The sequence below is a fragment of the Bombina bombina genome, chromosome 8, assembly GCF_027579735.1.
Source record: "Bombina bombina isolate aBomBom1 chromosome 8, aBomBom1.pri, whole genome shotgun sequence".
Classification (NCBI taxonomy): Eukaryota; Metazoa; Chordata; class Amphibia; order Anura; family Bombinatoridae; genus Bombina; species Bombina bombina.
The window spans coordinates 299,374,029-299,385,958 of NC_069506.1; the positions used below are offsets into that span (position 1 = coordinate 299,374,029).

Below are 11,930 nucleotides of genomic sequence, written 5' to 3' on the forward strand. Positions count from 1 at the left end.
ATTTTGATGACTGCTTTAGATGCTATCAATGTATCTTTGTGAATATCTAAACTAGAGTTTCAACCTTTGTACCACATGCCAGTTCTACTTAAAAAGCAACATGTATAGTAATAATATTAAATGTGCACAGCTAGTGAACTTTATTCTTTTTGTAGAAAGAAGCATTAAGTGGAACTCTAGTGATCAGCTTCTATAACCACATACTCATGTTCCTCTTAACATTATGATCCTAAAGCTGGATTTTAAAGGGATATTAAAACACAAACATTTTCTTTCTTTCGTTTCACAGAGAATGAAGTACAAATTGATAATTTGTTAAAAACGCATGTTCTGTCTGAATCATAAAAGACAAATTTTGTGTTTTTATGTTTCTTTAAGGACAGTATTAATAGATGAACCATATTGTCTGTTTATGCAGTAACACGTTTACACAGATTTTTTTTGCTTCAGACTTATGAGGACCAGCACAGCAGTGAGGAAGAAGAGGAAGAGGAGGAGGAAGATGAGGAAAGTGAAGATGGTGAGGAAGATGACATCACCAGTGCTGAATCTGAGAGCAGTGAGGAAGAGGACGGAGCACAAGAAGAGGACCAGCAGAACGTGATCCGGCAGCAGCAACTAGAATGGGATGACTCAACCCTTACCTACTGATTTGCTGTCTCCCAGCGCCACACAGTCACCACAGCACACTCCTCCTCCTGCAGAATCACCATGTAAAAAGTCATTCCAGACCTGTCCAGCACATGTTCCAACCAGACACAAGGAATTATTTGTGCCCCTCTCGCTAGTAACTGGGTCATGTAATACATTGTTTTGATTCATCCTGAACTTTTCTTCCTCGTTCTCTCTGCTGCTTCGTGTGATGCAGAACACAGCCACATCTGGACTTTGTTTCTCATTCCTTGTTTCTCTTCTGCAAGATGCAAGCGTTACTGTGGGCAGGGGCACAGGGACTATACACAGACTGGAGATTCTATGGTTTTGTTTTTTCCCAGCTTAGTGCATGTAAAAAAAATGTTGGCAAGAGCTACAGAGGAATCCACTTGCCTGTCTGAGGGGCTAGACTGTGCTGACCATAGCTGGCCATCAGATGGGTCACTTGTAAATTATGTTACAAGTCTCTCAGACAGCAGAGTGGAAATGTTATTTAGAAGATTAACTAACTTTTTAACATTTTCTGTAAATATGTTGGGATACATGTAATTATGTCCATTTTAGTGGTGTAAATGGGGGCTTAGTTGGAATATATGTTGGCAGTAGTGCCAGTATCTTGTGCAGCCTCAGTGAGGTGGTCTCCGAGGCTGGCAGAGGTCTGCAGTCTTTCATAGTGATTGAGATAACTTCATGCAAGGTATTGCGGAAAGGTAACTTAACACCTTTACTGCCCAGTGTTTTTATTATCAACATGATGTGAAATTGAAGCACTGAGTCGTAATTTTGTTATGCCAGCAGTGAGGTGGTGTTTAAGCTCTGTTAAAACAGTGCCCCAAATCTTTATTGGATTTAAATGCGCCTCTTTATTGCAATAAACAGCAGTGTGGTAATACGCCACTGGTGTAAAAGGGGTTAACTGAGTAAAAATTATTTGCAGAGCAGGCAGATATAAATATGGGTACGTCTATCGTCCAGCCGACAAATGGGTACGTTTAATGTACTGAAGAGGAAAGCATGGATGGAATCCATATCCGATTTTAGTATCCTTCCTCCCTCCTCTCACCTTTCATGCAGTTATTGGTGAAATAACTGCTTTTTACACGTGAGTTGGGATTTTGTTTACATTTTAACTTTTATTTTATTATATTTTCTTCCCTACTGTAAATTGTGCTAAAATGATCTTGTGAAACAAGTGATGTTGTGTTCCAGGAATGCTTTCCTGTTGGTAGCTGCCGACCTAAAGAAATGTAAAAGCCATTTGGGGCTTGTATGCGATTGAAACTGATGGATTTGTTCAGCTGTAAATATGCTGTACACAAGTAAGCACTGGGTATACAGTGTGCTTTATTGAGTTTCCTGTAAACGCCTGTCTGGATTGTCCCTTTACCACAAGATTGATAAAGTTTTTGGTTCAATGTTCTTTCTGAACACCATAGCCAGCATAACTTAATTTTAAATTCTTACCTATGAATAGAGAGGTTAATGTTAGACATTGTACAGAGCGTAAGAAAGACTCCTAATAGCGGGTTCGACGGATGTCACTGTCTTACCCAGCTTTATTCAACGTTTGTCAGGTTGTTTTTTCTGTCAGGTAAGTGAAAGCGTCAATAAAATGGACATTATTAGTCTGATTTTGTTTAGAAAAGTTTGTAGCCAGAATTCAGTGGTTTAAATATTTTGTTTAAAAACGATAAGAATGTTGGACAGTGATGGTAAAAAAAAAAAAAGTTAAAAGCAACATTTGGAATGGCAATGTGAGAATATATTGGAAATGGTATTGTAGGACCACAATATTATGCATAGGAATTGTGTGTTGTCTTTGCTTTAGTGGGAAAAAGCAAGTGCGTAGGCGCACTATCATGCACGGGAGGTGGAAAGCTGCAGACCAACTATTTAGGGCTTTTTTTTTTTGTTTCTCATAAATGTACATTTTTAGATTTTTAAGCAATTGGGGAAATGGTTTTAATGACTCAAGTGACAATGTGATAACTCTTAACCGCTAGCTTTTGCGTAACCTGGGTAATTTTAACTTATGTTTGACAGTTGTTCTGTGTTCATGTTGATGTGTAGAACAGTCCTTCCATTTTAATATCGCTGTAGCTGCTGTATTTAGACTAATCAAATGCAACATAAAAGTCAGTCGTTAAAGAGTTATAAACTTTCTGATGCTGTATGTAGCCGCTATGGATATAACTTTTCAGATTTGTATATTGGTGATAGGTCAATTTGAACAGTCTATAAGCTACAATAAATTTCTGGTTCTAAATACAGACTTTCATTTTTCTTATTGTTCAAAAAAAAGTTAATATAGTATGTTTACAGATATGGCACCCAATCAGTTATGAGCGTGTGGATTTGGTTATAAGCATTCTCTCATAAGAATGTTGTGTGTGCACTAAAGCATTACAGTTTTAATATCAGTTTGTTTTAAGGTTTTAGTCTCTTGGTCATAATGTTTTTGGAATAGTATAGTACCATTTTTACAGCATTTATAAACAAAAGCACCCTGTTTAAAAGTTAAAAAATAAATAAAATGAAAAATTGATTAAAGGGACTTGTGATGTACCAAATCTGCACCTGTCACTTGTTTGGCACAGAAAGGGTTAACAGACCCTTTCCACCTTAACCAATTTCTCAGTCTAGCCACTCCAAGCAAACATGTGACTTAGTTCAATGGGTGCAAGGGTTAAGAAACAATGTCTGGTTTATTCTAGACCTAAAAAAAAAAAATCCAAACCTCCCCTTTAATGCCACCCACACTAAATATCTCTAAGCTGCCACCACCTATAATTATTATAATAGGGAATCTTAAGGAAAACCACAGACTAACAGATTAAAGATCCTAAACTCAAATTAGCAAAAATGAATCTAAAAAAACACAGTAATAATATCGGCAGTCTTTCAGTAATGTGGTTCAAATATTAGATAAAGGCAAAACTTAATAAAGGAACATTTATTATGAGCAAAAAAAGTCACAGTGAATTTATATAAGAGAAATGTATTGACTAAAATTACACACAACAAACAGTTGTAAAACAAAAGTAGAAAATATTATAGAACCTATCACTTTACATGAAGAAATATAGACTCTGTTCCAGAGAAATGGAATTGAAATTGGTCAGATACCTTGTTATCAACAGCTTCCAATGTAGAATGACATTATTTTGTTGAAATAAGTTATATACCATTTTCTCTAAGATCAAATTTCTTGGCAGTCCCCGTTTCAGAGTGGTGAAATAGTGACCACCCCTCTTCTTTATGGCATGTCATAACACACTAAATCCTTTGCTGAAATGATAGAACAACTTATAACTTTTTGTTATGAATATCCAGTACATAAACGCACACAATCCCGTTGTGACATCATGAGGATTATGTTGATACCAAATATGACATGGCTGTCATATTTCTGTCATCTAGTGTCATTTATGTGATAAAAGCATGCTTCAATATATACTAGTGTTACCGTTTGACTGACCTAGCCTGTGCTGTAGACACTGTTTTCTGTCACTGTCCTTGTAGTCTTTGAATAATAAAATCCACTGTAGTGCAAAAGCTTAAAGGGACATTATACACTAAATTTTTCTTTGCATAAATGTTTTGAAGATGATCCATTTACAGTGTATAGCCTATACAGCTTTTTTTTTTCTTTAAATGTATAGTTTTGCTTATTTTTAAATAACATTGTGCTGATTTTCAGACTCCTAACCAAGCCACACAATTTTAGAAGAATGCTGATGTATACCTACTTCAGCTTGCCCCTGTTTGTTTAATTAGTATTTTCATATGCAGGAGGGATTGTCTGCTTTTTTGCTATAGAACCAATTTGCAGTGGGTGTTCCAGTTAACCATTTCAACAGTGCTAAACTGTTAGCTTCTAAGTAAGTTTTTAAACGGTTTTATACTGGATTTTTAGATCGGTATCTGTGTATATTATTCTTTATAGTAGTGTCTATTACATGCAGTTAAATGAAAGTTGGTTTATACTGTCCCTTTTAATTACCCCCACCCATGTATCCTGTTAAACCAGGTGCAGATAAGTCAGTGATCCCATAAGTCTGATTCTTTTAGACATTTCTAATACAGGGTTCTAAATAACAGAGAAGCAAAGACAAATTAACCACTAACATCCTAAAATCACAAAGCCTTCATGACGGGACTTGCTTAGTTTATTCCACATTTATCTCTTCAGATTCTAGTGATCTATAAATTATTCATGTAGCTGCAAGATTAACTATTTACATTTGAAAAACCCCTTTACAAGGCTTCTCTGACTGCCCCCAGCCTACACTTGTATTTCTCAAACTCCCCAGCAGGTGGTACAGCCAATGAGAAATCTGCTGCTTGAGCTATAAATTTCCTGTTATGCACTCTTCAGTTTCACCCTGGCTGCTCAAAGCACACATACTACATATACTATACAAGCAACCTTAACCAGGCGCACGCGCAATGGGAAGGAGCAGTAGTGGGTCTTATGAACTAGAGGAGTCTTGTATGAGAGCTTTTTTCGTTCCAGCTACATTATTAATTTGTAGCTCACTAGAATGTTTAAAGGGACATAACACCCCCAGAAAAATCTTAAATGATTCTGATAGCTTTCCAATTTACTTCTATTATCAACTTTTCTTTGTTTTTGTGTTATCTTTTGTTGAACAGCAGGGAGGTAAGTTCAGGAGTGTGCACGTGTCTGCAGCACTACATGGCAGCAGTTTTGTAACAATGTAATACATGAGCAAGAGCACTAGATGGCAGCACTATTCTCTGTCATGTAGTGCCTCAGACATGTGCATGCTACCTATCTAGATATCTCTTCAACAAAGAATAACATGAGAATGACACAAATTTTAATAGAAAATTAATTGAAAACTTTTTTTAAATTGTATTCTCTATCTGAATCATGAAAGAAAATGTTTGTGTTTCATGTCCCTTTAATGCACCTATGCACGTTTAATGTATTCCATATTTACTGTCTCTTTAAAGTCATTTTATCTATGCATAGTATGTATCCGTAATTAAGCAGTGCATTGTAAAATATATGCATTGAAGTAAATATTTTTCAGAGCAATCCAGGGATGAACCAATTGAAAAGTCTCCATTATTTTTATATTCTCTTGAGTGTCTAGCTAGTACCAGATATTAAAGGGACACTGATCCCAAATTTTTTTTCTTTTGTGATTCAGATAGAGCATGCAATTTTTAACAACTTTCTAATTTACTCCTATTATCAATTTTTTTTAGTTCTCTTGCTATTTTTATTTGAAAAAGAAGGCATCTAAGCTATTTTTGGTTCAGGCCCTGGACAGCACTTGTTTATTGATAGGTTAAATTAATCCACCAATCGACAAGAACAACCCAGGTTGTTCACCAAAAATGGGCCGGCATCTAAACTTACATTCTTGCTTTTCAAATAAAGATACCAAGAGAATGAAAAAAATTGATAATAGGAGTAAATTAGAAAGTTGCTTAAAATTGCATGCTCTATCTGAATCACGAAAGAAAAATGTTGGGCTCTGTGTCCCTTTAAAGATCTCCTGCACTGATCTAAGTATTTTTTTTCCCAAAATAAATGTTAAGAAATTAATGCTTGATTACTGCACGTTTTGTTTTTGCTGTGCTGAAACATTACTACAGTGGGTACTGAAAATAATCACCCCCTTTGAAAATAATCACATTTTGTTGCTTTGCGGCCTGAAATAAAGACACACAGTTTTTGTTAATCCAGTTGTAATTACTCAGTGCAACTTATTATTATCAGGTATTTGTAGAGCACCAACAGATTCTGCAGTGCTATGACATAGGTGGTATACAAAATAACATTTACAGGGGTCAAGTGGGTAGAGGGACCACCAAGAGTTGACTGTTGTAGTTGGCTCTTGTGAAGGTGAACTACAAACAGCTGGGCTCATAGGCTTACATGCTATGGGGTTTAAGGGGATAGCAGTGGAGATAGGAAGGTTAGTGTAGGTTGTATGCATCCCTGAATAGTAGAGTCTTCAGGGAGCGCTTGAAGCTTTCAAAACTTGGGGGCCTTTTTGTGGAGCGAGGCAGAGAGTTCCATAAGATGGGAGCCAGTCTGGAAAAGTCTTGTAAACGGAATGTGAGGAAGTAACAAGAGAGGAGGAGAGTAGGATATTATGAGCGGAGCGAAGGGGACGGGAGGGAGAGTATCTGGAGACAAGGTCTGAGATGTAGGGGGAAGCAGTGCAGTGTGTCAGAAATCCAGATTGCAGTGGGTCAAGGAGGGAGTTTAATGTAAGGAAATGAGATAGACGTGCATATCCTAGCTTTTCAAGAAGCTTTGAGGCAAGAGGGAGTAGGGAATTAGGGTGGTAGTTGGATAGGGAGGTTGGATCGAGAGAGGGTTTTTTGAGGATTGGTGTGACCAGAGCATGTTTAAGAGATGAGGGAAATATACCAGTGCTGAGGGAGAGGTTGAAGATGTTAGTATAGGGGTAAGGGTAGAAGAGAGGGAGGGGGAGTAGTTGTGAGGGGATGGGGTTGAGGGGACAGGTAGTGAGGTGAGAGGATAGTTATAAGGGCAGTAACTTCTTCTGTAACGGGGTCAAAGATCTACATTTTTGGCTAAGTGGGTTTTGGATGATTGTGAGCTTTTGATGGAGTCTATTTTGTTGTTGAAGTAGCAGGCAAAATCTTGAGCTGAGAGAGAAGTTGTAGTGGGAGGTGGGGGTGGACGGAGAAGAGTAATTGAATGTCGAGAACAGACGTTTTGGGTTTGAAGAAAGAGTAGAGATATGAGTAGAGAAGTAATGTTGCTTATAGAGATTAAGGGCAGAATAGTAAGAGTTCTGAGATTTCCTCCAGTGTCACTCAGCAGTACGGGAACATCTGCGTAGGTACCGTGTCAGAGGGGTATGTCAGGGCTGAGGATAAGTGTATGATTTCCGAGCTATCGTATGTGGGGCCAGATTGTCAAGGACTGATGTAAGGGTGGAGTTATAGAGGCAGGTAGATTCATCAGGAAAAGGAGGGGATGGAAGAGAGGAGAGGTTTGAGACAGCTAGCAAGCTGTTGCTGATATAATGACTTGATTATGTGAAGTTTGGTGTGAGGGGTAGAAGGAGGGAGAGTTGTAGGGAGGGAAGTGTTGTTACAAGTTAGGTGATGGTCAGAAAGAGGAAAAGGGGAGTTAGTGAAGTTTGAGAGAGTGCATCGATAGCTGAAAAACAGATCAAGGGAGTAACCATCTTTGTGAGTGGGAGAGTCAGTCCATTGTGACAGGCCGAAAGAGGAAGTGAGTTGCAGAAGTTGTTTTGCAGAGAAGGCAGTGGGATTATTAACAGGGAGGTTGAAGTCGCTAAGAATCTGAGGAAAGGAAATAAGGTAGCCAGGTGGCAAAGTGATCTAGAAATAGAGTTGAGGAGCCATGGGGGGGTGGTATATGACTGCAACATGTATAGAGAGGAGAGAGAATAAGCAAATCATATGTGCTTCAAATTAAGAAAATGTGAGGGAAGAGAAGGGCTCTATTTGTTGAAAGGTTCAACTAGAGGAAAGTAAAATAACCAACACCACCTCCTTGTCTATTATCAGACTTGAACTTATAACATCCAAGTGAAAGATATAACACCGACATGTCAGGCAAAAATAAAGACAATTCAAAAACAGAATCACTGAGTTGGAACCACCTTTTGTTTTAATTACAGCCTTTAGTCTGTTGCTATATGTCTCTACTAACTTTGCACATCTAGACTGCAATATTTGCCCACTCTTCTTTGCAGAACTGCTCTAGTTCCGTTACGTTTGATGTTTATTCTACTGATGAGGGTTTCTTTGGTTTAAAGGATCCTGCATCAGAGACTGTATTTGACAAATCTTCTTTTTTATTTTTATAATTGAACATTTCTTTCATGTAATTAGCAAGAGTCCATGAGCTAGTGACGTATGGGATATACATTCCTACCAGGAGGGGCAAAGTTTCACAAACCTTAAAATGCCTATAAATACACCCCTCACCACACCCACAATTCAGTTTTACAAACTTTGCCTCCTATGGAGGTGGTGAAGTAAGTTTGTGCTAGATTCTACGTTGATATGCGCTCCGCAGCAGGTTGGAGTCCGGTTTTCCTCTCAGCGTGCAGTGAATGTCAGAGGGATGTGAGGAGAGTATTGCCTGTTTGAATTCAATGATCTCCTTCTACGGGGTCTATTTCATAGGTTCTCTGTTATCGGTCGTAGAGATTAATCTCTTACCTCCCTTTTCAGATCGACGATATACTCTTATAAATATACCATTACCTCTGCTGATTTTCGTTTCAGTACTGGTTTGGCTTTCTACAAACATGTAGATGAGTGTCCTGGGGTAAGTAAGTCTTATTTTCTGTGACACTCTAAGCTATGGTTGGGCACTTTTTTAATAAAGTTCTAAATATATGTATTCAAACATTTATTTGCCTTGACTCAGGATGTTCAACATTCCTTATTTTCAGACAGTCAGTTTCATATTTGGGATAATGCATTTGAATCAAATATTTCTTTCATGTAATTAACAAGAGTCCATGAGCTAGTGACGTATGGGATATACATTCCTACCAGGAGGGGCAAAGTTTCCCAAACCTTAAAATGCCTATAAATACACCCCTCACCACACCCACAAATCAGTTTTACAAACTTTGCCTCCAAGGGAGGTGGTGAAGTAAGTTTGTGCTAGATTCTACGTTGATATGCGCTCCGCAGCAAGTTGGAGCCCGGTTTTCCTCTCAGCGTGCAGTGAATGTCAGAGGGATGTGAAGAGAGTATTGCCTATTGAATGCAGTGATCTCCTTCTACGGGGTCTATTTCATAAGGTTCTCTGTTATCGGTCGTAGAGATTCATCTCTTACCTCCCTTTTCAGATCGACGATATACTCTTATATTTACCATTTCCTCTACTGATTCTCGTTTCAGTACTGGTTTGGCTTTCTACAAACATGTAGATGAGTGTCCTGGGGTAAGTAAGTCTTATTTTCTGTGACACTCTAAGCTATGGTTGGGCACTTTATTTATAAAGTTCTAAATATATGTATTCAAACATTTATTTGCCTTGACTCAGAATGTTCAACTTTCCTTATTTCCAGACAGTCAGTTTCATATTTGGGATTATGCATTGAATTATCATATTTTTTCTTACCTCAAAAATTTTGACTTTTTTCCCTGTGGGCTGTTAGGCTCGCGGGGGCTGAAAATGCTTCATTTTATTGCGTCATTCTTGGCGCGGACTTTTTTGGCGCAAAAATTCTTTTCCGTTTCCGGCGTCATACGTGTCGCCGGAAGTTGCGTCATTTTTTGACGTTATTTTGCGTCAAAGATGTCGGCGTTCCGGATGTGGCGTCATTTTTGGCGCCAAAAGCATTTAGGCGCCAAATAATGTGGGCGTCTTTTTTGGCGCTAAAAAATATGGGCGTCATTTTTGTCTCCACATTATTTAAGTCTCATTATTTATTGCTTCTGGTTGCTAGAAGCTTGTTCACTGGCATTTTTTTCCCATTCCTGAAACTGTCATTTAAGGAATTTGATCAATTTTGCTTTATATGTTGTTTTTTTCTTTTACATATTGCAAGATGTTCCACGTTGCAACTGAGTCAGAAGATACTACAGGAAAATCACTGCACAGTGCTGGAGCTACCAAGCTAAGTCTGCTATAAACTTTTGGTATCTGTTTCTCCAGCTGTTATTTGTATTGCATGTCATGTCAAACTTATTAATGCAGATAAAATTTCCTTTAGTACTGTTACATTACCTGTTGCTGTCCGTCAACATCTAATTTTCAGAGTGTTCCTGATAACATAAGAGATTTTATTTTTTAAATCCATTAAGAAGGCTATGTCTGTTATTTCTCCTTCTAGTATACATAAAAGTCTTTTAAAACTTCTCTTTTTTTCAGATGAATTTTTAAATGAACATCATCATTCTGATACTGATAATGGTTCTTCTGGTTCAGAGGTTTCTGTCTCAGAGGTTGATGCTGATAAATCTTTGTATTTGTTCAAGATGGAATTTATTCATTCTTTACTTAAAGAAGTGTTATTTGCATTAGAAATAGAGGATTCTGGTCCTCTTGATACTAAATGTAAACGTTTTAATAAGGTTTTTAAATCTCCTGTAGTTATTCCAGAAGTGTTTTATCTCCCTGATGCTATTTCTGAAGTAATTTCCAGGGAATGGAATAATTTGGGTAATTTATTTACTCCTTCTAGACGTTTAAGCAAATTATATCCTGTGCCATCTGACAGATTAGAGTTTTTTGGGACAAAAATCCCTAAGGTTATGGGGCTGTCTCTACTCCTGCTAATGTACTACTGTTCCTATGGCAGATAGTACTTCATTTAAGGATCCTTTAGATAGGAAAATTGAATCCTTTCTAAGAAAAGCTTACTTATGTTCAGGTAATCTTCTTAGACCTGCTATATTTTTAGCGGATGTTGCTGCAGCTTCAACTTTTTGGTTAGAAGCTTTAGCGCAACAAGTAACAGATCATAATTTTATAGCATTATTATTATTCTATAACATGCTAATAATTTTATTGGTGATACCATCTTTTGATATCATTAGAGTTGATGTCAGGTATATGTCTCTAGCTATTTTAGCTAGAAAAGCTTTATGGATTAAACTTGGAATGCTGACATGTCTTCTAAGTCAACTTTGCTTTCCCTTTCTTTCCAGGGTAAATAATCATTTCGTTCCTTTCCTCACAACAAGGAACAAAAGCCTGATCCTTCATCCTCAGGAGCGGTATCAGTTTGGAAACTATTTCCAGTTTGGAATATATCCAAGCCTTATAGAAACCTATAGCCAGCTCCTAAGTACCTATGAAGGTGCGGCCCTTATTCCAGCTCAGCTGGTATGGGGCAGATTACGTTTTCTTCAAAGAAATTTGGATCAATTCCGTTCTTAATCTCTGGTTTCAGAAACATTGTTTCAGAAAGGTACAGAATTGGCTTCAAGTTAAGGCCTCCTGCTAAGAGATTCTTTTTCTTCCCCGTGTCCCAGTTGACACAGCAAGGCTCAGCATTTCTGAAATATGTTTCAGATCTAGAGTTGGCTGGAGTATTTATGCCAGTTCCAGTTCTGGAACAGGGGCTGGGGTTTTATTTTATCTCTTCATTGTACCAAAGAAGGTCAATTCCTTCAGACCAGTTCTGGATCTATCATTATTGAATCGTTATGTTAGGATACCAACATTCAAGATGGTTACTGTAGGACTATCCTGCCTTTTGTTTAGCAAGGGCATTATATGTCTACAATAGATTTACAGGATGTGTATCTGCATATTCCGATTC

At 37.7% G+C, this 11,930-nt stretch overlaps 1 protein-coding gene across 1 annotated transcript in view; it reads left to right on the forward strand.

Moving 5' to 3' along the window:
- CLSTN1 (calsyntenin 1) overlaps window positions 1–6,371 on the forward strand; it is a 199,739-nt gene extending 193,368 nt beyond the window's left edge. The window contains 1 exon segment of the mRNA XM_053691497.1: window positions 451–6,371. Within this exon segment, the coding sequence (XP_053547472.1) occupies window positions 451–651 (201 nt within the window). The 3' untranslated portion in view covers window positions 652–6,371.
- Window positions 6,372–11,930: the final 5,559 nt, after the last annotated feature.